We start from the raw sequence: 25,698 nt of genomic DNA, 5'->3' as shown, positions 1-25,698 counted from the left end.
AACTTTACTTATTCTAACGTGATTGAGATTTGACAACTTAAGAGGAGGCTCAAAGAATATCACACGGAGGCAGGTGGAGCCAGAGAGCGAGAGAGAGATGAGGAGTTATGTAGACAGCTCAATGTTTATTAGGAAGCAGACCAGACAGGACAGTCCTGCTGTTACACTACATTTTGGCACGGAGTAAAATAGTGTGACCAGAAACAGATGTAACCCGTGTGCTTGAAGCGTCACTACACTCTGACTACTGCACACTGGAGCCAAGCAGCTCTGCTCAGAACACTGGACACAATGAAGCGCAAACAGTCTTAGCGTGTGTGTGTGTGTGTGTGTGTATGAAAGAAAAAAATAAGAGGTAGGCCTAATTCTGCTGCTGGTTTGTTTTCACATGACCTCTGACTAAATGAACACAGCTACAATGTCGTGTAGGAAAGTAGAGTATTGTCTTGTACGCCACATATATTTCCAGATACTTGTCACGATAAAAAAGAGAGCAAAGAAAGATAAATATTCTTTAAAAAGCGAGTTAGAAAAGCAGACACTGAGAGGTTTTGGCTGCTAGATCCTGAGGAGGACCCCCGCTCAGAACACGAAGGTGCTACAGCAAGTGACACGGACCAGAAATGGAACAGACCAAATACATTCAAAACATGACACACACATACAGCACAAAACAGACACACCACGGCATCCATGGAAGTGATTCGACCCCAGAACCAAGTCTATGAATGGTTGTGTCCTGGGGAGCTATTTCAGCAACGCTCACAGGAAGCTAGCCTGTCCTCTCTGTCCTGTCCACGTTCTACAGACAGACAGAGACAGATTGGACGTGTTAGACGTTGAGAATGAGCTGGTCTTTACGGCAGACCAGAACTTTGATTCAGTCATGGCCAGCACTAACCACAGAGGAAATGTCACATAAGACAGGAACTGTACAAAGTAAATTGAACCAATAGGATACAGCTTCAGTCATACAAGAAACCAATAAAGTACAATGCCAGTCAAAAAAGAAAAACATTAAAATATACTGTATATATTATATATATATATATTCATATATATATAGTCAGGGTATTGCACAAGGGTATTTGGCCCTAACTGGTACACAATAATCAGAAGAGTACCAGAGATAGGGGGCTTCTCCATGCTGCACACAGCATCACTCACAAACAATATCAACACAATACAGACCAACATGGCTATATATAGCTGTCACCCTAACACCCAGGGTCCAGGTGCCTGAGGGCATGAAGCAGTGTGTGTGTGTGTGTGTGTGTGTGTGTGTGTGTGACTGCTACAAGAGTGCATGTGTGTGTATTCATAATAAAGCCAGGCAACACAAACACCAACAACGCAGTAAATAATATTTTAAAAGTAACAACAACCAATAGCTATAAAGTAAAAGAGTGACTTGGTGTGTGTGTGTGTGCTAGGTTTGTGTGTCCTCTGCGCAGTAGGAGAAGTCTTTGAACTCCTCCTGGTTGATTTGCCTCACTATGACCTCCTCAGTGGGGGTTAACACAGGGTCTTCTTTGGTGAAGTCCTGGTCAAAGTTATTCACATCCCGCTTTGTCTTCTACACAGGGGAGAAAACAGGGGAAGAGAGAGAGACCAAGAAAGACAGAGAGAGACAGAGAGAGAGAGAGAGAGAGAGAGAGAGAGAGAGAGAGAGAGAGAGAGAGAGAGAGAGGAGGGAGGAAGACAATGAGAACAATAAGACTGTCAACCAGAGGACACAGAACAGTTTTCTCACGGTAGGAAAGAGGAAACTGTCGGTTATATTCTGTTTCAGTCAGCCACACACTCAGGCACGTGCACGTGCCCACACACACACACACAGGCACGTGCGCACACACACACGTTCATCCAAAACGCAAAATTGTAGACAGACTAACTGTGATTGTGAAGAACGCGTGTGTGTGTGTGCTTCACTTACTATGCGTGGTTTAAAGGGAGGTTTAACCCTTCGCTGTTCCAAAAGCACCCAGTCGATCTCTTTGAAGAAGGGATGACCCTTGATGGCCTCTTCACACCCCTGGGTCACCACACAACCCAGACGCTTGGCTGGGTTCTTCGTCATAAACTACACACACCCCCACACACACACACACACACACACCCATACACACCCACGCGAGATACACACACGCATGCATGCACACACACACACACACCCATACACACCCACGCGAGATACACACACGCATGCATGCATGCACACACACACACACACACACACACACACAAAAAATTATTGGAGAGACACTAAGTGGGATTGTTTGTCCTGGGATCGTCACACAGCATGTGTGTCTGCAGGAGTGTCTGCAGGAGTGTCTGCAGGAGTGTCTGCAGGAGTGTCTGCAGGAGTGTCTGCAGGAGTGTCTGCAGGAGTGTCTGCAGGAGTGTCTGCAGGAGTGTCTGCAGGAGTGTCTGCAGGAGTGTCTGCAGGAGTGTCTGCAGGAGTGTCTGCAGGAGTGTCTGCAGGAGTGTCTGCAGGAGTGTCTGCAGGAGTGTCTGCAGGAGCGTCTGCAGGAGCGTCTGCAGGAGCGTCTGCAGGAGCGTCTGCAGGAGCGTCTGCAGGAGCGTCTGCAGGAGTGTCTGCAGGAGTGTCTGCAGGAGTGTCTGCAGGAGCGTCTGCAGGAGTGTCTGCAGGAGTGTCTGCAGGAGTGTCTGCAGGAGCGTCTGCAGGAGCGTCTGCAGGAGTGTCTGCAGGAGTGTCTGCAGGAGTGTCTGCAGGAGTGTCTGCAGGAGTGTCTGCAGGAGTGTCTGCAGGAGCGTCTGCAGGAGTGTCTGCAGGAGTGTCTGCAGGAGTGTCTGCAGGAGTGTCTGCAGGAGTGTCTGCAGGAGTGTCTGCAGGAGTGTCTGCAGGAGTGTCTGCAGGAGTGTCTGCAGGAGTGTCTGCAGGAGTGTCTGCAGGAGTGTCTGCAGGAGTGTCTGCAGGAGTGTCTGCAGGAGTGTCTGCAGGAGTGTCTGCAGGAGTGTCTGCAGGAGTGTCTGCATGTGTGTCTGCAGGAGTGTCTGCAGGAGTGTCTGCAGGAGTGGGCACGCACCGCTCTCAGGATGGACACGGCCTCCTTGCTCAGCCACACGGGGTACAGCACGTCGTCGTGGAGGATGGACTCAAACAGGTCGTCCTCGTTGTCCGCCTCGAAGGGGGGCTGTCCCGCCATCATCTCATACATCAGCACCCCCAGAGCCCACCAGTCCACCGACGCTCCGTACTCCAGCTCCTGCAGGATCTACACACACACACACACACACCATTTACACGCTCCATTGAGGAGGCGCCCAAAGGGTGCAGGCGTTCTCTAGCTAGGGGACAGGAAGCAGTGTGTTGGAGAGTTCCTCCAGCTACTGTCAGGGGCTGGGGGCGGGGCTGGGGGGGGCTGGGGGCGGGGCTGGGCGGGGCCTACCTCAGGGGCGATGTAGTCAGGCGTGCCACAGAAGGTGGTGGTGGTAACACCGTTCATGATGCCCTCCTTACACATCCCAAAGTCAGCCAGCTTACAGTGGCCCTCCGCATCCAGCAGGATGTTATCCAGCTTCAGATCCCTGGAGGGAGAGAGAGAGAGAGACAGAGAGAGAGAGAGAGAGAGAGAGAGAGACAAAGAGAGACAGAGACAGAGAGAGAAACAGAGAGAGAGACAAAGAGAGACAGAGAGAGAGAGAGGGGGAGGGAGAGGGAGAGGGAGAGAGAGAGAGAGAGAGAGACAGAGAGAGAGAGAGAGAGAGAGAGAGAGAGAGAGAGAGAGAGAGAGACAGAGAGAGACAGAGAGAGAGACAGAGAGAGAGACAGAGAGAGACAGAGAGAGAGACAGAGAGAGAGAGAGAGAGAGGAAAAGAGAGAGGAAAAGAGAAAAAGAAAGGAGGCATACATAACAAAGTAAAGGTCAGGAACACATATAACACTATCCCAGGTATATAACAGTCTCCCACATATAATAGTACATTTGTTTTCAAAGGTTAGTCTATAAACTCATTTGATTTGTGTTACTGTTGTACTACCCTATTTTAAACATGACATGGCATTCAAGGTTAGGGGTTGAGAGTAAAAGGGTTTGAGATAAGAATTCAGGTTTAGAGGTCTTGAGTTACGGGTCGACAGGAGAGAGTTCAGGTTTAGGGGTTGGGAACAGGGGTCAGGGGTTTAGAGGTCAGAGTTAGGGTCAGGGGTTTACCTGTAGATGACGCCGTTGCGGTGCAGGAACATAAGCGCAGAAGTGACCTCGGCGGCGTAGAAGCGTGAGCGCGGCTCGTCAAACTTCCTGGAGCGCTGGATCTGAAACATGAGGTCTCCCCCATTCACGTACTCCATCACAAAAAACAAGCGGTCCTGAAAACAGAAAGATAGAGGAGAGAGAGAGCATAGAGAGGAGAGAGGAGAGAGGGAGATAGAGAAAAAGAGAGCACAAAACGTGAGCATGTCTGTGCTGTGCATGTGTGGGTTCAATAAGCAGGGTGTGTGCCCGTGCGTGTGTGTGTGTGTCCGTACTCGTGTCTGGAAGCAGCAGTGCAGCTGGGTGAGGTAGGGGTGTCTGCGAGCCAGGGCCAGGATGCGTTTCTCCGTCAGGGTGCAGTCCACGTCATCATCCTGCAAGATCACGTCCTTCTTCAGAACCTTCACAGCGTACACCTCCTCAGTGCCCCTCAGCTCCGCCAGCATCACCTGCAGGGACAGAGACCCAGAGAGACGTGAGCATTCCCCCTGGACTCCCCTGGACCCCGTGCAGCCCTTCTCCCCTCCCTCCCTCCCTCCCTCCCTCCCTCCCTCCCTCCCTCCCTCCCTCCCTCCCTCCCTCCCTCCCTCCCTCCCTCCCTCCCTCCCTCCCTCCCTCCCTCCCTCCCTCCCTCCCTCCCTCCCTCCCTCCCTCCCTCCCTCCCTCCCTCCCTCCCTCCCTCCCTCCCTCCCTCCTCACCTTCCCGAAGCTGCCCTTGCCCAGGACCTTGATGAAGAGGAAGTCCTTGAGGCTCCTCCTCTGGCCCTGCCCGTTCTCCCGCCCGGCTGAGGTAGAGGAGGAGGAGGAAGAGTGATCTGGCCCCTGCTGTTCCAGTGACAGCACCTGGTGCAGACGAGCCAACTCTGCCAGCTCTGCAGCCAGCACACACACACACACACACACACAGAGAACATTAGACCAGTGTGTGTTTGTGGGTGTGTGTGGAGGTGTGCACCTGTGTGCGTACACATGTGTGGACAAGCGTGTGTGTGTGTGTATTACCCTGCTGTGAGGGCGAGGTGGGCGGGGCTTGGCTGAAGCTGTTCTCCTCTGATTGGGAGAGGTCTGGAGGAGACTGGGGAGGATCCTGCCCTGGAGCCAGCTGCAGAGAGATCACCACCATCACCCTCATCAATATCATCACCACCATCACCCTCATCAATATCATCACCACCATCACCCTCATCAATATCATCACCACCATCACCCTCATCAATATCATCACCACCATCACCCTCATCAATATCATCACCACCATCACCCTCATCAATATCATCACCACCATCACCCTCATCAATATCATCACCACCATCACCCTCATCAATATCATCACCACCATCACCCTCATCAATATCATCACCACCATCACCCTCATCAATATCATCACCACCATCACCCTCATCAATATCATCACCACCATCACCCTCATCAATATCATCACCACCATCACCCTCATCAATATCATCATCATCACCCTCATCAATATCATCATCATCACCCTCATCTATATCATCATCATCACCCTCATCAATATCATCACCACCATCACCACCAACAACATCTATATCATCATCACCCTCATCAATATCATCACCACCAACAACATCATCACCGCCAACAACATCTATATCACCACCATCACCCTCATCAATATCATCACCACCATCACCCTCATCAATATCATCACCACCATCACCCTCATCAATATCATCACCACCATCACCCTCATCAATATCATCACCACCATCACCCTCATCAATATCATCACCACCATCACCCTCATCAATATCATCACCACCATCACCCTCATCAATATCATCACCACCAACAACATCTATATCATCATCACCCTCATCAATATCATCACCACCAACAACATCATCACCACCAACAACATCTATATCACCACCATCACCCTCATCAATATCATCACCACCAACAACATCAATATCATCATCATCTTTGTCAGACTTAAATGTGACAGGGGATGGTATTTTAGTCCCCATGTAGGTCATGGTCATTTATGTCCATTGTTGATTGTCTTCCCAGCAGAGAGATGTTTGTTGATTTGACCGAGACTAAGGAACAACAGCCAACTAAACCTACAATGCTGATTAATCTGAAGCCCAGCTTCCATGCCCCAACTAGAAGCCTAAAAAAGCCTGCTTTGAGGACAAATGAGTATTCAGTTATCCTAAAACTGCTTTTTATATTGAGAGACTTCTCCAAAACTCAAACTTTTGTAATACAGTTTTTTACAATCACTTTGACACTAATTTCAGAACCTTGATGTCCTTTTTCAAAACTCTAGACACAAAACTCACAACTGATGATCAAAATGCACATTTTTCAAAACGCTAACAGAATTTTCAATTGCTTGGATACATTACACATAAACCTTAGATCATGTGGTCATTGAACTGTAATCATCTGTTCCAAATAACACAACTAAACATCAAAGTATCACCATTTTTAAATGCAATTCACACATAACATCTGAAATGTCATTTTCTTACATTACAATGATCTAACTGTCAATTGATACTACTGCTCAAAATAATTGTTGCATTTCTCTTACTGCATAGTTTTATAGAAATGGACAAACAATATTCCAAGTTTAGAACATGAATGTTTCAGTATACAATGAGAATGCTATGAAACATGAACAAATTGGACTAAACCAACATGTTTTCAGATTTGAAAACCAGCAGCACCTGTAGGTATGCGGGCCTTGTACTGTAATTGCTTTGTCAATTGACAGCCTTGTACTTGCCCCCATACTGTCCCTTCCTCAACCCTATTGAGGATTGTTCTCCACATGGAGGTGGAAGGTGTATGATGGACATCCTCATGAACAAGTTACTCTTCTCCAGGCCATGGATGAGGCATGCAATTACATCACGGCAGACCAGTGTCAGGCCTGGATTCACCATGCCCGGAGATTTTTCTGAGATGTTTGTCAAATGAAAACATCTATTGCGATGTGAATGAAAACTTGTGGCCAAATCCACAAGACAGGGGTGATGGAAATATAGGACAGTAATCAATCCTTTATTTTGCTTTGTTTGTTTGTTTTTTGAGCCAGGTGAGGAACACTGCAGTACATGCTTACATACGGTAGCATAGTTTTCTTTTGTAGCTAATTATGTTTGCTTTGATACAAAAAAAACAAAGACATTTTGTAATTTGATTGTATTTCATCAATACTTTTCTGATTTTGCTCAATGACTCCACTGTCTGTAGTATTCTCTCTTAGTCCATTTATGGTGATGTAGTATCTTATGAAACATGTATCACATATTTTGTAGTACAATACTGATTGTACAAAGAACTACATGGTGAAACTATCAGTATCTTTTGTGTGGATGATCTAAGTAAATGCTCCTATGGTATTTCATGATTAATTCATTTTTTGAACTAATGATTCTGCATGCGCAAGGTGTCTTAAAGATATGAACATACAATGCTATGCTTTGAACATATGACAGTCTGTGTTACAAGTAACGACTGTTTCGAGTTTTGTATCTAGAGTTTTGAAAAAGGACACCAATGTTCTGATATTAGTGTCAAAGTGAAAAAACTAAGAAAATAACAAAATACCTTTTTGGGATTCTATCGATTTGAAGACTGCCGACACGTGGACCTTTTCACCAGCAGGTGTAACATTTAATGTCTTAGTAATGACAGCATGTGTGTGTGTGTGTGTGTGTGTGCCAGGCATACCTTCCTCCTGCGCTGAGCAGTGTTGGAGATCTTGTCGGGAGTCACGCCCATGTCGGCGAGGACCTTGGCGATGCCCCTGGCGTCAACGCCACAGTTGGGAGCCACGTTAGCCTCACAGCGCCGGTGCACGTTCATCTTACACACTAGAAGAGACACACACACTTTAGACTCACACACACACACACCACCAGTTTCACATGACTGTAATATGAAAAAGAACACGCAAACACACATTCTCTCTCTGTCACACGCACTGATTGCCTCTCCATCTCTCACAGGAACACACACACACGTACAAACACACACACACAGGTGCTCACCCTTGCACTGCAAGCCCTGCTTCATCAGGCCCCAGAGCAGCGAGCCACAGTGGTCGCAGAAGGTGGGGACCTTGTAGTTGTGGATGCTGAACTTGTGGGGCATGTTCACACTGAACCTCTGAGAGCCCACCTGCAGGAACACACAAGCTGCAGGAGTGCAGCCAGCACAGCTCCACACCTCACACTGGACTACATCACTGTGTGTGTGTGTGTGTGTGTGTGTGTGTACCTCATCGGGGGTCTCCTCCTGCTTCTTCATCCCAGCACACTTGGTGATGATGAGCTCATGGCAGCGCTTGTGGACCACACAGGTACACACTAAGGAGAAGAAAGGACAGCCTCACACACTCTCACCTGACTGTCTGGTCTTGTGGAGAGCTCATAGGCTGATACATGATGTTGAAGATTTAGAAAGTGATGCAGTGACTCACCCTGGCACTGGTAGCCTTGCTTTCCCAAAACTCCCCTGCAGAAGCACACACGCACATACACACAAAGTTAACATCTTTACAACAGAGTGATTTTTCTCAGGTTTAGTTCAGTAAAAGGTTAAAAAGTGTAATTTCCTGTTTGTTTCAAAACTGCCAGCAGAGGGGGCTGTAGGCGATGTGGAGTGAAGGGCTGTGTGTGTGTCGTACCAGATGAAGTCTCTGCAGTGAGAGCAGTATGTAGGCTGTCGTAGGTAGGTCGCCATGAACTTGTGTCCATTCACCTGGTGGACACGCCTTCGGACCGCCCCTTGTCGTCTCCGAGGACCAATCCGCTCGCGGAATACTCGCTCCTCATTCTCACTGGTTGCTGAGGCAAACCCGTCAAACAAGAGAGGACAGTTAATCTGAGGGGTGTGAGGAGTGAGTGTGTGTGTGCGTGTGTGTGGGTGTGTGAGAGTGTGTGTGTGTGTGTGTGTGTGCGTGTGTGTGTGTGTGAGAGAGTGTGTGTGTGTGTGTGTGTGTGCGTGTGTGTGTGAGTGTGTGTGTGTGTGTGTGTGTGTGTGTGTGAGAGAAAGCGTTTGTATGTGAGTGGGTGAGAAAGTGTGAATAATAATAATAATTGATTGCATCGGTAACGCACTTTACATTTGAAACAAACAAGTACTGCAGTTAAGATTATGGGTGTATGTGAGTGTGTATGTGAGTGTGTATGTGTGTGTGAGTGTGTGTGTGAGTGTGCATGAGAGTGTGTGTGTGTGTGTGTGTGTGAGTGTGTATGTGTGTGTGAGTGTGCGTGAGAGTGTGTATGTGTGTGTGAGTGTGCATGAGAGTGTGTGTGTGTGTGTGTGTGTGTGTGAGTGTGTATGTGTGTGTGAGTGTGCGTGAGAGTGTGTGTGAGTGTGCGTGAGAGTGTGTGTGTGTGTGTGTGTGTGAGTGTGTATGTGAGTGTGTATGTGTGTGTGAGTGTGCATGAGAGTGTGTGTGTGTGAGTGTGTATGTGAGTGTGTGTGTGTGTGTGTGTGAGAGTGTGCGTGAGAGTGTGTGTGTACTGTACTGTTTGTGTGCTCATCCTATTTTTACAGGTGTGTGTGGGCACCGTGACGGAGGACAGAATATGAGGATGTTCTCACTGCCTCCACACAGGGAACCTTCCGGTTCTTGGAACAATGAAGCGCCTTGCCAGGACACCTTGAGACAAGGCAGCCCCCTCCACTCTCCCACTCTCCCTCCCACACTCTCCTCTCTTCTCTGCCCTACTTTCTGTCTCTCCAGAGCTCCCTTCCTCTCCCTCCATCCTCTCTCTTTCTAGGCTGAGCTGCAAGGTGCTTCCAGCTCAGCTGCCCACAGTTCCATCTGACAAAGTCAGTCTAGAGGGGCTGTGTGTGTGTGAGAGAGAGAGAGAGAGAGAGAGAGAGCGAGAGAGAGAGAGAGAGAGAGAGAGAGAGAGAGAGAGAGAGAGAGAGAGAGAGAGCAAAAGAAAGCAAAGCAGCTAAACAGTCCATTACTGGGATCACTGTGTTTTACATAATACATTATCCATCTGTTCAGGACACACACACACCCGAGGGGTGGGCTTATATGAGGCATGACGGCAGGTAAGAATGATTGCCGTGGAAACCATCGTACTCTGAACTCACGGAACACTTGCTGTCCAATCACAGGACAGCAATTCAATGAGGGCACAAGTAACACACACACACACACATCCAACCTTTCCACAAACATACATGGCAAGCAAGGGATGAGAGAGGAGAATGGAAAAAGAGGTAGCTAAGGAGAGAAAGAGAGAAAAGAGAAAAGAGAGGATAGAGGATAGAGGAGAGAGAGAGGGACAGATGAGAGGAGAGAAAGGAGAGAGGAGAGAGGAGAGAAGAGGGGAGGAGAGGTGACAGATGAGAGGAGAGAAAGGAGAGAGGAGAGAAGAGGAGAGAAGAGGGGAGGAGAGGGGAGAAGAGGTGACAGAGGAGAGGAGAGAAAGGAGAGAGGAGAGAGGAGAGAAGAGGGGAGAAGAGGGGAGGAGAGAAAGGAGAGAGGAGAGAGGAGAGAAGAGGAGAGAAGAGGGGAGGAGAGGGGAGAAGAGGTGACAGAGGAGAGGAGAGAAAGGAGAGAGGAGAGAGGAGAGAAGAGGGGAGGAGAGGGGAGAGAGGAGAGAAGAGGGGAGGAGAGGGAAAGGAGAGGAATAGGGGTGGAGAGAGGGGAGGAGAGGGAGGAAGAGGAGAGAAGAGTGAGAGAGGAGAGAGACGAAAGAGAGGATAAGGAAAAGGAGAGGAACACTAGTTGAAAAAAACGTGGTGAATGAGGGAAGGTTTTGAGGAGAGCCCCTCTGGTCTGCACCTCTCTCTGTCACTTCTCTGGTCTGCACCTCTCTCTGTCAACCCTCTGGTCAGCACCTCTCTGTCACCCCTCTGGTCTGCAACTCTCTGTCACCCCTCTGGTCTGCACCTCTCTGTCAACCCTCTGGTCTGCACCTCTCTGTCACTTCTCTGGTCTGCACCTCTCTCTGTCACCCCTCTGGTCAGCACCTCTCTGTCACCCCTCTGGTCTGCACCTCTCTCTCTGTCACCCCTCTGGTCTGCACCTCTCTCTCTGTCACCCCTCTGGTCTGCACCTCTCTGTCACCCCTCTGGTCTGCACCTCTCTGTCACCCCTCTGGTCTGCACCTCTCTCTCTGTCACCCCTCTGGTCTACACCTCTCTCTCTGTCACCCCTCTGGTCTGCACCTCTCTGTCACCCCTCTGGTCTGCAACTCTCTGTCACCCCTCTGGTCTGCACCTCTCTGTCAACCCTCTGGTCTGCACCTCTCTGTCAACCCTCTGGTCTGCACCTCTCTCTGTCACCCCTCTGGTCTGCACCTCTCTGTCAGCCCTCTGGTCTACACCTCTCTGTCACCCACCGTCTCTGGAGGAGGGGATCCCTAACTGAACTGCTCCTCCCAAGGTTTCTTACCATAGTAGAGTTTTTCCTTGTCATCAATGAGGGGTTAGCTTGGTTTAGGTTCAGTTCTATGGTTGTATGTGAAGCGCTCTCAAACATTGCTTGTGAAAAGGGTATGGATGCACCAAATACCAAATATAAAATGATTTAAAATTATATACAATTATATAAAATTTGGGATGCACTTGACAAAAACCGAAGCCGGAACTGACTTATTTTTTCGAACCCTATTTTAAAACAGTTTTTTTGTGAATACTTGTATTCATATTAGACTGTTTTATCGGCACAGTAACCCTTCTTGGAATTTCTGGTGAACCAGACACTTTGAAGTAACTAATTGGTGTGATTTTTTATATAAGTCTAATTCACGGACAGTAAGAAAAAGTTTAGAGGTTAGTAGGTCACACAAATTATTATACAAATAATTTATATAAAAATGTGTGAGATGAAAATGGACAAACCAAAGGGTGTGCAACATGTGTCATTGCTACTCAGACCTGCCTCCTCCGCTAGCCTATCATCCTGCTGCCGTGCCTTTAAAAACATTTCTCTCCCTGTTTAGTTTGTCCATGCTGCCACTTTGAGCGACCCTCCACCTCTCGGCTTGTCCAGCTGGGTCGGCAGCTGCCGCCGCTGTCTGGACTCCATGGGGGGAACTCTCTCCGGCTGCAGGGCTGATGCCCATTGGTCATTCATTTCCCCATGGGGTCTAAGCACCAAACACCTTTTGTTAAATCCAGCATCTTTTGTAAAATAAATATAACTTCACTCATCCCTGGTCTCTCCTCATTTAAATGGGGAATATCTGCTGGATATCCAACCTGAAATTAACTTTTTTCCACGGACGAAAATATATGCCGCCCCTAAGTGCTCAGAGGCGTTCAATCTAGCCATTATCACGGGACCAAAGTAAAATTGAGGGGGGCATCACTCATATATGGCTATATAAATCAAATGTGTTTGATTTGACGACGAAAGAGTGATATGGGAGTACATAAGAGAGAGAGGAGAGATAAGGAGAGAGGAGAGGAGAGATAAGGAGAGAGAGAGGAGAGGAGAGATAAGGAGAGAGAGAAGAGAGATAAGGAGAGAGAGAGGAGAGATAAGGAGAGAGAGAGGAGAGATAAGGAGAGAGAGAGGAGAGGAGAGATAAGGAGAGAGAGAGGAGAGGAGAGATAAGGAGAGAGAGAGAGAGAGGAGAGATAAGGAGAGAGAGAGGAGAGATAAGGAGAGAGAGAGGAGAGATAAGGAGAGAGAGAGGAGAGATAAGGAGAGAGAGAGGAGAGATAAGGAGAGAGAGAGGAGAGAGAGAGGAGAGGAGAGATAAGGAGAGAGAGATGAGAGATAAGGAGAGAGAGAGGAGAGGAGAGATAAGGAGAGAGAGAGGAGAGGAGAGATAAGGAGAGAGAGAGGAGAGATAAGGAGAGAGAGAGAGGAGAGGAGAGATAAGGAGGGAGAGAGGAGAGATAAGGAGAGAGAGAGGAGAGATAAGGAGAGAGAGAGGAGAGATAAGGAGAGAGAGAGGAGAGATAAGGAGAGAGAGAGGAGAGGAGAGATAAGGAGAGAGAGAGGAGAGAGAGAGGAGAGGAGATAAGGAGAGAGAGAGGAGAGATAAGGAGAGAGAGAGAGGAGAGGAGAGATAAGGAGAGAGAGAGGAGAGATAAGGAGAGAGAGAGGAGAGAGAGAGGAGAGGAGATAAGGAGAGAGAGAGGAGAGATAAGGAGAGAGAGAGGAGAGGAGAGATAAGGAGAGAGAGAGAGGAGAGATAAGGAGAGTGAGAGGAGAGATAAGGAGAGAGAGAGGACAGGAGAGATAAGGAGAGAGAGAGGAGAGCGAGAGGAGAGGAGATAAGGAGAGAGAGAGGAGAGATAAGGAGAGAGAGAGGAGAGGAGAGATAAGAAGAGAGAGAGGAGAAATAAGGAGAGTGAGAGCAGAGGAGAGATAAGGAGAGAGAGGAGAGGAGAGATAAGGAGAGAGAGAGGAGAGATAAGGAGAGAGAGAGGAGAGGAGAGATAAGGAGAGAGAGAGGAGAGATAAGGAGAGAGAGAGGAGAGATAAGGAGAGAGAGAGGAGAGGAGAGATAAGGAGAGAGAGAGCAGAGGAGAGATAAGGAGAGAGAGGAGAGGAGAGGAGAATGAGAGGAGAGATAAGGAGAGTGAGAGGAGAGATAAGGAAAGAGAGAGGAGAGGAGAGATAAGGAGAGTGAGAGGAGAGATAAGGAGAGAGAGAGAGAGGAGAGATAAGGAGAGAGAGAGGAGAGGAGAGATAAGGAGAGAGAGAGGAGAGATAAGGAGAGAGAGAGGAGAGATAAGGAGAGAGAGAGTGAGAGGAGAGATAAGGAGAGAGAGAGGAGAGATAAGGAGAGAGAGAGGAGAGATAAGGAGAGAGAGAGAGAGGAGAGATAAGGAGAGAGAGAGGAGAGGAGAGATAAGGAGAGAGAGAGAGGAGAGATAAGGAGAGAGAGAGGAGAGATAAGGAGAGAGAGAGTGAGAGGAGAGATAAGGAGAGAGAGAGGAGAGATAAGGAGAGAGAGAGGAGAGGAGAGATAAGGAGAGAGAGAGGAGAGATAAGGAGAGAGAGAGGAGAGGAGAGATAAGGAGAGAGAGAGGAGAGATAAGGAGAGAGAGAGGAGAGGAGAGATAAGGAGAGAGAGAGGAGAGATAAGGAGAGTGAGAGGAGAGGAGAGATAAGGAGAGAGAGAGGAGAGAGATAAGGAGAGTGAGAGGAGAAATAAGGAGAGAGAGAGGAGAGGAGAGATAAGGAAAGTGAGAGGAGAGATAAGGAGAGAGAGAGGAGAGATAAGGAGAGAGAGAGGAGAGGAGAGATAAGGAGAGAGAGAGGAGAGATAAGGAGAGAGAGAGAGGAGAAGAGAGATAAGGAGAGAGAGAGAGGAGAGATAAGGAGAGAGAGAGGAGAGATAAGGAGAGAGAGAGGAGAGGAGAGATAAGGAGAGATAAGGAGAGAGAGAGGAGAGATAAGGAGAGAGAGAGGAGAGATAAGGAGAGTGAGAGGAGAGGAGAGATAAGGAGAGTGAGAGGAGAGATAAGGAGAGTGAGAGGAGAGATAAGGAGAGAGAGAGGAGAGGAGAGATAAGGAGAGAGAGAGGAGAGATAAGGAGAGAGAGAGGAGAGAGAGAGGAGAGGAGATAAGGAGAGAGAGAGGAGAGATAAGGAGAGTGAGAGGAGAGGAGAGATAAGGAGAGTGAGAGGAGAGATAAGGAGAGTGAGAGGAGAGATAAGGAGAGAGAGAGAGAGGAGAGATAAGGAGAGAGAGAGGAGAGGAGAGATAAGGAGAGAGAGAGGAGAGATAAGGAGAGAGAGAGGAGAGATAAGGAGAGAGAGAGTGAGAGGAGAGATAAGGAGAGAGAGAGGAGAGATAAGGAGAGAGAGAGGAGAGATAAGGAGAGAGAGAGAGAGGAGAGATAAGGAGAGAGAGAGGAGAGGAGAGATAAGGAGAGAGAGAGGAGAGATAAGGAGAGAGAGAGGAGAGATAAGGAGAGAGAGAGTGAGAGGAGAGATAAGGAGAGAGAGAGGAGAGATAAGGAGAGAGAGAGGAGAGGAGAGATAAGGAGAGAGAGAGGAGAGATAAGGAGAGAGAGAGGAGAGGAGAGATAAGGAGAGAGAGAGGAGAGATAAGGAGAGAGAGAGGAGAGGAGAGATAAGGAGAGAGAGAGGAGAGATAAGGAGAGTGAGAGGAGAGGAGAGATAAGGAGAGAGAGAGGAGAGAGATAAGGAGAGTGAGAGGAGAAATAAGGAGAGAGAGAGGAGAGGAGAGATAAGGAAAGTGAGAGGAGAGATAAGGAGAGAGAGAGGAGAGATAAGGAGAGAGAGAGGAGAGATAAGGAGAGAGAGAGGAGAGATAAGGAGAGAGAGAGAGGAGAAGAGAGATAAGGAGAGAGAGAGAGGAGAGATAAGGAGAGAGAGAGGAGAGATAAGGAGAGAGAGAGGAGAGATAAGGAGAGAGAGAGGAGAGGAGAGATAAGGAGAGATAAGGAGAGAGAGAGGAGAGATAAGGAGAGAGAGAGGAGAGATAAGGAGAGTGAGAGGAGAGGAGAGATAAGGAGAGTGAGAGGAGAGATAAGGAGAGTGAGAGGAGAGATAAGGAGAGAGAGAGGAGAGGAGAGATAAGGAGAGAGAGAGGAGAGATAAGGAGAGAGAGAGGAGAGAGAGAGGAGAGGAGATAAGGAGAGAGAGAGGAGAGATAAGGAGAGAGAGAGGAGAGGAGAGATAAGGAGAGAGAGAGAGGAGAGATAAGGAGAGAGAGAGGAGAGATAAGGAGAGTGAGAGGAGAGGAGAGATAAGGAGAGAGAGAGGAGAGATAAGGAGAGAGAGAGGAGAGATAAGGAGAGGAGGCTGCAGCCCGTGAGCTGCTCAGAACAGATTTTGCACCAGGAACAAACCTGCTAAAAATACCTCCTCCCCCCCCCCCCCTGCATCCTCTTTCTCGTTCCTTCTGACGCCCCCTGCACTTGCTAGCTGCATACACAAACACACTTGCATGTATCCGCATATATAAGCATACATTAACATGAACGCAATGAGCCCCATGAGTTCAAGAGGGGGCTGAGAGATCAGCAGACTACAGCCAATCGCCTTGAAGAGGGGGCGGCCAGGAAGGAAGGTGGGGTCCGTGTGTGTGTGTGTGTGTGTGATGTAATCCACAGCTCTATTGCACCTTCTATTTTAAGACTATAATGCCTACAGTCCTCTCCCTCTGGTATCATCTCTCTCTCTCTCTCTGACCCCATCTTTCCTTTGTCCCACTTTCTCTGTCCAAATCTCCCCACTTCCCCTCCCCCCCCTCCCCACACCCCCATGTATGTGTATATGCATGTTAGTGTGTGTGGGGAGGGGGGGGGGTATAGACTAAATGTGTACATTATTGATAGAGCCACTATAAACAGAAATTACAAGGTGACCCTTGAACCTTGGGGAGGCTTGTGAGTGCAAGTAGCAGTGACCTGTGCAGACTTGTCAACGTGCTTACCTTCAGCGGACGACCCCGACATGTCGATGACCACGTATACCTTCCCTTCTGGCTCCAGGTCCACCTACAGACACAGCATATGGACCGACCTTACTTCTTTCATGTGGGTTTCACACTTTGTAATGACCATATATAATAACAGAATATATTATAATAGAATGTGTCATAAATATCATCATACATAAATGTATATGTATATTTATTTAGATACATCAATGAATCTCTATGCTCTACATGTTTTCTTTGACAATATTTGAAATATGTCTTAACGTGCCAATAAAGCATTAGAATTTGGTGACTGAAAGTGAGAGAGAGAGAGAGAGAGAGAGAGAGAGAGAGAGAGAGAGAGAGAGAGAGAGAGAGAGAGAGAGAGAGAGAGAGAGAGAGAGAGAGAGAGAGAGAGAGGGGTATTCATTGTTGTTCCTTTTGATTGTATTACAAGTGTAAACTGGACCCTCACCAACCCACCACATGACACAGACTCAATCAAAAGATAATAGTTCTCAACCCTTCACCACATCCCCTTCCTCCCCCAGGGTTAGCCCCAGGACCAGGCTAGCTAGCTAGGGTCAGGGGCAGAGAGCAGGCTAGCTGGCTAGGGTCAGGGGCAGAGAGCAGGCTAGCTGGCTAGGGTCAGGGGCAGAGAGCAGGCTAGCTGGCTAGGGTCAGGGGCAGAGAGCAGGCTAGCTGGCTAGGGTCAGGGGCAGAGAGCAGGCTAGCTGGCTAGGGTCAGGGGCAGGGACCAAGCTAGCTGGCTAGGGTCAGGGGCAGAGAGCAGGCTAGCTGGCTAGGGTCAGGGGCAGGGAGCAGGCTAGCTGGCTAGGGGCAGGGGCAGAGAGCAGGCTAGCTGGCTAGGGTCAGGGGCAGGGAGCAGGCTAGCTGGCTAGGGGCAGGGGCAGGGAGCAGGCTAGCTGGCTAGGGGCAGGGGCAGGGACCAAGCTAACTGGCTAGGGTCAGGGGCAGAGAGCAGGCTAGCTGGCTAGGGTCAGGCAGGGCCAGGGCTGGCTGGTGACAGCCTGCTGCTATCTGAGTCCCACAGCTATCTGCAGGGGAGGACTTAATCTAGGAGACACCAGAGGATGGTGCTGCCTAATCCAGCAACAGCTGGAATATCAGCCCTCACTCTGGTGTGTGTGACAGCTACCCATATAGAAACAAACTCTCTCTCTCACACACACACACGCACACACACACACACAGATAGACATACATATTCATGCACTAATAACTGTACTAGATAGATAAATCCCATCTTTCCATCCACTAGTGACATCACTCCCTTCATATATATGCAATTAAAGAGAGATGATCAAAAATAGAGAGATGTAGGAGGATGGAGAACGAAAGAGTGTAGAGAGACAGGAATAGGGAGAGAGAGAGAGAGAGAGAGAGACAGAGAGAGAGAGAGAGAGAGAGAGAGAGAGAGAGAGAGAGAGAGAGAGAGAGAGAGAGAGAAAGAGGGTAAGTGAGATAAAAGGAGAGGGGGGTAAGAGAGGGGAAGACAAATGGACAAAGGGTGAGAGAAAGAGAGAGAGAGATAAAGAAAGAGAGAGAGAGGAAGAGAAAAAGAGGGAGAGAGAGAGACAGAGATAGACAGGGAGGGAGGGAGAGATAGAGACAGAGGCGGAGAGAGAAACAGAAATTTAAATCCTTGACTAAGCTCTGGGATAGGAGCAGATCCTCTTATGCAACACAGTGCAACCACACACTCTAACCACACACATTCTAACCACACACACTCTAACCACACACTCTAACCACACACTCTAACCACACACACACTAACCACACACACACACTAACCACACACACACTAACCACACACTCTAACCACACACTCTAACCACACACACTAACCACACACTCTAACCACACACTCTAACCACACACTCTAACCACACACACTAACCACACACACACTAACCACACACACACTAACCACACACTCTAACCACACACACTAACCACACACACACTAACCATACACACTCTAACCACACACTCTAACCACACACTCTAACCACACACACACTAACCACACACTCTAACCACACACTCTAACCACACACACACACACACACACACACTAACCATACACACACACACACACACTAACCATACACACTCTAACCACACACTCTAACCACACACACTCTAACCACACACTCTAACCACACACACACTAACCACACACACACACACTAACCATACACACACACACACACACACTAACCATACACACACTAACCACACACTCTAACCACACACTCTAACCACACACACACAAACCATACACACACACACACACACACTAACTATACACACACACACACTAACCATACACACACACACACACACTAACCACACACACATACTAACCATACACACTAACCATACACACACACACACACACACACTAACCATACACACACTATCCACACACACACACACAAACCATACACACACACACACACACACACACTAACCATACACACACACACACACTAACCATACACACACACACACACTAACCATACACACACACACACTAACCATACACACACACACTAACCATACACACACACTAAGCATACACACACACACACACACACACTAACCATACACACACTATCCACACACACACACACAAACCATACACACACACACACACACTAACCATACACACTAACCATACACATACTCTAGCCCCCCTCCCTCCCAGGTAACCTGTACTGTGCAGTTACTAATGGCAGCTTGTGTAAGAACACATCAGGACTATCATAAACTGAGACTCTGGGCCTTTCCTTTCTAATATCACCCAAGGAGCTTTTCAGACAAACACACACGTGCACTCGCGCACACACACACACACACACACACGCTCACAGGGAAATCCAGGCTGGAAGCATCCCTGTGTGTCTGTCCAACCTGTTTCAGCACAAGGAAGAGAAGGCCTCTCAAATCTAGTTCACCTCCTTAATCTGGCTAGTCCAATTAGAACACTGATACGGGCCGAGACAGAGAGACAGATCACCTCTTTCTCTCTCACTCAAACACACAGGTTATCAGTGTGTGTCGGGTGTCTAGGGAACCTAAAGTAGGATTCAGTCTGAGGTCATCTTTACCCACACATCAGAGCTCAGCCCTCTCCTCCTCCTGCTCTCTCTATGAGACACACACACACACTGTCATACACTACGTTCACCATGTGGACGCTGCCTTTCTACTGTGTACACATACCTTCTTTACCCCTTCCACTCCCTGCACGTCCATTTCCTTTGCTCCTATTCAAACTCTGCCCTTTCTCTCACTCTCTCTCTCTCTGGTGGTCTCTTTTTTTCTCTCTCTCTTTGCCACCCCTCTCTCTTTTTCTTTCTCATGGTCTCTCCCCCTCCCCCTCCCCCTCCCCCTCCCCCCTCCCCCCTCCCTCCCTCCCTCCCTCCCTCCCTCTCTCCCTCTCTCTCTCTCTCTCTCTCTCTCTCTCTCTCTCTCTCTCTCTCTCTCTCTCTCTCTCTCTCTCTCTCTCTCTCTCTCTCTCTCTCTCTCTCTCTCTCAGTGACAGCCTCCCACGTCCATCTGTCAAAAGACTAATTTGAGCACAGAGATAACTCAGTGTCTCTCTTTCACTCAGTCGTCCAGGCATTGGCACACACACTCACACACACACACACACACACACACAAACACACACACACACACACTCACACTCACACTAACACACAGACAGAGGCCATGCTGAGTGAGACAGTGTGAGAGTCATGCATCTTTAATATAACATCACAGACGGCTAATCATGTAAGTGGAGTAGGATTGGGTCAGCCCTGGGACCCTCTGATTGGAGCTCTCCCGAGAAAACCCCGCCCCTGCGTGATAACCCTGAGTGACAGGCCCTCGGGCCAGTCGTGATACAGGGGGGCACACACTAAGAACATAGAATGGGAGAAAGCGATACTTTCTTTTGTCATTGATCTTAGGTTAACAGTTAGGACAGAGAGCGAGAGGAGGGGGGAGGGAGGGAGAGAGGTAGGTAGGGAGGGAAGGAGGGAGAGACCATGAGAGAGAAAAAGAGAGTGTATGTTTCACCTGCTGAATACGTTCTCAAATGTCACCCTATTTCTTTCCTTTCACTAAGGCCATGCATGACACACCGTAGAGAAGCACACACACACAGGGATGATGACCTGATTGGGCATCTTGGTCCAGTGTGTGTGTGTGTGTGTGTGTGTGAGTGTGTGTGTGTGTGTGTGTGCGTGTTACTCGTCTCCGTGGTGATAATGTGCCAGGGCATCTTAAGCCCAGTCTGCCCTACTTCTACACTGAGGGGTGGGGCTAATGATGTCACTACCCGGCATCCTGCCACAGTAACGAGCCAGAGGCAGCCTCTGATTGTGGCTCTCTGGGTAACACTTCAGGCTAGTGTGTGTGCATGTGTGTGTGTGTTCAAACCTCAGTATTGTTCCATTATTGGGTTACAGGAGAGCCCTTGAGCATTCATCTCAGTATGACCTTACCGTACCGTCACATGCAAACAATCATCGCACATTTCTTTTGCTCCCCCCCTCCCTCCCTCTCTCTCTCTCTCTCTCTCTCTCTCTCTCTCTCTCTCTCTCTCTCTCTCTATCCCCCCTCTCTATTTCCTGCCCCCCCTCTATCTCTCTATCCCCCTCTATCTCTCTATCCCCCTCTATCTCTCTATCCCCCTCTATCTCTCTATCCCCCTCTATCTCTCTATTTCCTGCACCCCCCTAAATCTCACTTTTCACTGCCCCCCCCTCTTTCTCTGTGGAGGAGGAGGAGAGTGGCTATGGTGTCACCATGGGGACAGGCTCCAGAGAGCATCTCAATTACAGACTGAAACAATTAATAAGCATCATACCCCTATAAATCATTTAACCCCTGCTAGTCCACAGGCTGGACACACAGCAGGGAGACAAACAGGAGGAAAGAGCTACAACAGGGAGAGAGAGAGAGAGAGAGAGAGAGAGAGAGAGAGAGACAGGAGGCGGAAGCTACGACAGGGAGAGAGAGAGAAAGAGAGAGAGAGAGAGAGAGAGACAGGAGGAGGGAGCTACGACAGGGAGAGAGAGAGAGAGAGAGAGAGAGAGAGAGAGAGAGAGAGAGAGAGAGATGGGACAAACATCTAATAGAGGCCCTGAATTCTGTAGAATTATATTGAATATACAAAGGAAAACACCCACCAATGCATGCAGAGCAGAATTAGGCCTATATCCACTAATTATAAACATTAAAAAAAGACCACTAAAATTCTGGATACATCTCAAATTAAGTCCCCAAGATACTCTGCAATTTGAAGCACTGAACACCCAAGAATTGAACCCCCAAAAGAGTCCTTTCAGTCAGCTGGTTATGAGACTAATCAACCAACCAACACCTAACATTGCCCCATCTCAGATCAGCACTACTTCACAATCACCAATCAGAGTGAACCAAATTGTCCAACAAACCAAAAAGGCCTATCTGGAACATTGGAACAACCAGACCAAAACACAAAACAAACTAAATTGTTATCGGGCCCTAAACAGAAACTATGAATTGGCTAAATATCTTCATACTGTAAAAGACGTAAAACAGAGACAGATCTTGACTAAATACAGGATCAGTGACCACAGTCTGGCCATTGAGAAAGGCAGACATAAGAAAACCTGGTTACCGGAAGAGTCCAGAGTGTGTGGCCACTGTACTGCAGGTGAGGTAGAGACAGAGATGCACTTTCTACTACACTGCCAACGGTACAAAAATACCAGACAGCATTTCTTTGTTAAATTTGAATCCCTTGTACCATCGTTCACCACACTGTCGGATGATGAAAAGCTAAAACTACTCTTAGGGGAGGGACACACAGCCCCCCTATCTGGGCGATTTCTAAAAGAGCATGAAAATCAGGGAAAACCTGAATGTAATGTGACCAGCCTTGAAACTCTATTTGTAATATGTGTTGTCCATCTCAATGTAGCTATTTTTTATTTTTGTTTCGATTTGTTGTTTTCTGTTCTTGACACTTTGTTGTTACCACATGTTCCGGACAATACTGACTGTCGTTCCTTGAGTTGTTTTTGGTGTTGTTGATGTATGGTTGTCTGTTATTGTGCGTCTTGCTTTGGCACTACGGTTGAAATGACTGTCATGCTAATAAAGCTGAATTGAGAGAGAGAGAGAGAGAGAGAGAGATAGGAGGAGGAAGCTACGACAGGGAGAGAGAGGAAGGAGGGGAACACCATGGAAAGGAGAGGTGAGGAATGGAGTTCAGCAGTGAAGGAACGAGGGGGTTAGGGAGTGAGCGAGGGAGCGAGGGATGAGAGAGCGAGGGGAGAGCACCGTAGGGCAGATGTATTGACCTAACCAGGCTGGATAATCAATGTTGTGGTCAATCAGTGGAGCGATCTATACAAACTGACCTCACACTGGGACACTGCCTGGAAGAGCAGAACGCCCCGAGGTGTGTGTATTTACGTGTTACATAATCACAATCACTAGAGCAGACCCTAGGTCCCAGGGACACCAGGAGCAAGTCAGCCAGGACACTGAAAGGAGAGGCCAGGAGAGGAGAGGCCAAGAGAGGAGAGACCAGGAGAGACCAGGAGAGGAGAGACCAGGAGAGACCAGGAGAGGAGAGACCAGGAGAGATCAGGAGAGGAGAGACCAGGAGAGACCAGGAGAGGAGAGACCAGGAGAGGAGAGGCCAGAAGAGACCAGGAGAGGAGAGGCCAAGAGAGGCCAAGAGAGACCATGAGAGGAGAGACCAGGAGAGGAGAGGCCAGGAGAGGAGGAGATACCAGGAGAGGAGAGGCCAGGAGAGACCATGAGAGGAGAGACCATGAGAGGAGAGGCCAGGAGAGGCCAAGAAAGGAGAGACCAGGAGAGACCAGGAGAGGAGAGGCCAGGAGAGGAGAGGCCAAGAGAAGAGAGACCAGGAGAGACCAGGAGAGGAGAGACCAGGAGAGACCAGGAGAGGAGAGACCAGGAGAGACCAGGAGAGGAGAGACCAGGAGAGGAGAGGCCAGAAGAGACCAGGAGAGGAGAGGCCAAGAGAGGCCAAGAGAGACCATGAGAGGAGAGACCAGGAGAGGAGAGGCCAGGAGAGACCAGGAGAGGAGAGGCCAAGAGAGACCAGGAGAAGAGAGGCCAGGAGAGGCCTGGGGTGCTGTGTGTTCTCCAGAGCTGCTATATAGTGTCTGTCCAGATCAACAAGACCCTGCCCACCGCTTGCTCTGCCACAGGTATCACTCAGGGGACTCGAAACACACACACAAACATGTCTCAGCTGGGGGTCCAGGTGTCTACCAGTTCTAATACAGTACAGTTCATCCAGGTCTGGATATAGGATAGAACATGACTATTTACTGATGCAGCACAGGTTACCTTTACCTAAGACACAACACACACACACGTACCCAGTCCTCATAGTGCCTGGTCCCATTCTGCAACAGGTCCTCCAGCTGAATAGTACAGTTGGCTACAAAGTCGTCGTATCCGATCGGCGCATCGTGGAAGACTGACAGCTCGAGGCTCCTCCCCTCGCGGACCTCGGTGCAGAACTCCTGGTGCCAGGCCGGGCTGTTGGTCTTGGTCCTGGTGGCGGTCTGGCCCAGCCGGGCCTGGTCCAGGTTCAGGGCCAGGTAGGGGTCCAGCAGGAAGGAGCCACTCTTCCCCACAGCATGACGCAGTGCCCAGGGAGTGGGCTTCAGGTCCACAGCCTCACACACGCGCACCTTCAACAGACCACTGAACACAGGCATGGCCCGGAGGTGGTGGTGCGGGTGTGTGTGTGTGTTTGTATGGGGGGGGGGGGGGTGTTTGTGAGTGTCTCTGTGTGTGTGTCACTGTGTGTGTAGTTTGTAAGCTGTGTGTGTCCTGGTATGTGGAGGGAGTCTGATGGCTGTTTGAGCAGTCACTGCATCAGATGGACATACATACTCCTGCTACATTCCAGCGTTCAATTCGGTATTTTGGACTCTCAGTCATCCTACAGTCATGTACAAAACTCATCAATGAACACGGCAGAGATAAAAGGAAGAAATCTAGTAGGACCACAACACACGCCAGGTATTTTTCTTCCAAACCTTCTCGCGCCAACCGGCTCGGGATGGAGTTCCGCTCGTTTGTTTACAGTCTGTCCGGTGCGCTAGACAGGATCCCGGTTAAACGGAAATAGCTGTAGCGTGAAAGAGATTGTAGTGGCTGAAGAAACCTTGTGACGAAAACACGGTTAGCGGGGCATTTATGGTTGTCTGACCACTGGAGACTACCTCAACAGAGCAGCCGTCTCTCCTGGGTCAGGGTGGAAGAAAGCGCGAGCAGCCGCGCCTAGCCATCCGGGATCCGTGTTCTGTCTTGTGCCTCAGCTCAAATCCGCTAATCTCTTCGGTTGATTTTATAGGTAATGCGATGTTGGTCCGCGCGTGCTACGTTTTTCTGTGCGGTCTTGCAGCTAACAAACTGAACAATTAGCGCAGCTCCCTCTTCGTTCTCTCTGTTCCTGCGCGCGCCCTCCTGTTCTGTTTCCCGTCCCTCTCCTGAATCCGTGAGTGAGCGCGAGCTTCAGGAAATGCGCAAAACGCGTCAGACGCGCCGCCTGCCCCTTCTGTCGAATAGGATAGTGTGTGACTGTGTGCAGATGGGGGAGAGGTGTGTTTGTGCGCGAGAAGGACAGGGATGGGAGGGGGGAGGATGGAATTCACCCGCGGGCCGAGGGTGTGTGTTCGTGTGTGTGTGTGTGTGTGTGTGTGTGTGTGTGTGTGTGAGAGAGAGAGAGAGAGAGAGAGAGAGAGAGAGAGAGAGAGAGAGAGAGAGAGAGAGAGAGAGAAAGAGAGAGAGAGAGAGAGATAAAAACAAGCAGACACCAAATAGTCAATCAGCCGGTCTCTGCCCTACGCATGGTCCCAGTCACACAGACACACTAACACCCCCCCCCCCACCACCACCACCACCACCACCACTCCCAGCTTGCACATGAACATGCACATACACACACATGCTAGCTGTAACATTTCTACTTGGACTGAGCTGTATACTCTGCTGAGGTGAGAGAAGACATGGAGCCTATAACTCTCTTTCACACACACACAC

The 25,698-nt window shown here is 49.0% G+C and overlaps 1 protein-coding gene across 1 annotated transcript; it reads right to left on the bottom strand.

The window, feature by feature from the left end:
• Positions 1-105: 105 nt before the first annotated feature.
• Positions 106-25,141, bottom strand: prkcea (protein kinase C, epsilon a). Its single transcript, XM_084669852.1, has 16 exons — positions 24,879-25,141; positions 24,024-24,784; positions 16,612-16,675; positions 8,899-9,058; positions 8,692-8,726; positions 8,490-8,578; positions 8,261-8,390; positions 7,941-8,083; positions 5,220-5,319; positions 4,917-5,089; positions 4,493-4,666; positions 4,179-4,333; positions 3,414-3,552; positions 3,051-3,239; positions 1,937-2,083; positions 106-1,576 (listed from the first exon to the last, which is right to left on the bottom strand). The coding sequence occupies exons 2-16, from the start codon at positions 24,366-24,368 to the stop codon at positions 1,430-1,432; spliced, it is 2,190 nt and encodes a 729-aa protein (XP_084525978.1). The 5' UTR covers positions 24,369-24,784; positions 24,879-25,141; the 3' UTR covers positions 106-1,429.
• Positions 25,142-25,698: the final 557 nt, after the last annotated feature.

Source organism: Hypomesus nipponensis, chromosome 13 (genome assembly GCF_054491055.1).
Source record: "Hypomesus nipponensis isolate SF chromosome 13, ASM5449105v1, whole genome shotgun sequence".
Classification (NCBI taxonomy): Eukaryota; Metazoa; Chordata; class Actinopteri; order Osmeriformes; family Osmeridae; genus Hypomesus; species Hypomesus nipponensis.
This window is presented reverse-complemented; position numbering and strand designations above follow the sequence as displayed.

Excerpts from the sequence above, each read along its gene's own strand:
- prkcea (XM_084669852.1), bottom strand. The coding sequence starts at position 24,368 with ATGCCTGTGTTCAGTGGTCTGTTGAAGGTGCGCGTGTGTGAGGCTGTG. Across the intron at positions 16,676-24,023 it reads CCAGGCACTATGAGGACTGG|GTGGACCTGGAGCCAGAAGG; the intron begins GTACGTGTGTGT and ends CTGTGTCTGTAG. Across the intron at positions 9,059-16,611 it reads GTCGGGGTCGTCCGCTGAAG|CAACCAGTGAGAATGAGGAG; the intron begins GTAAGCACGTTG and ends GGTTTGCCTCAG.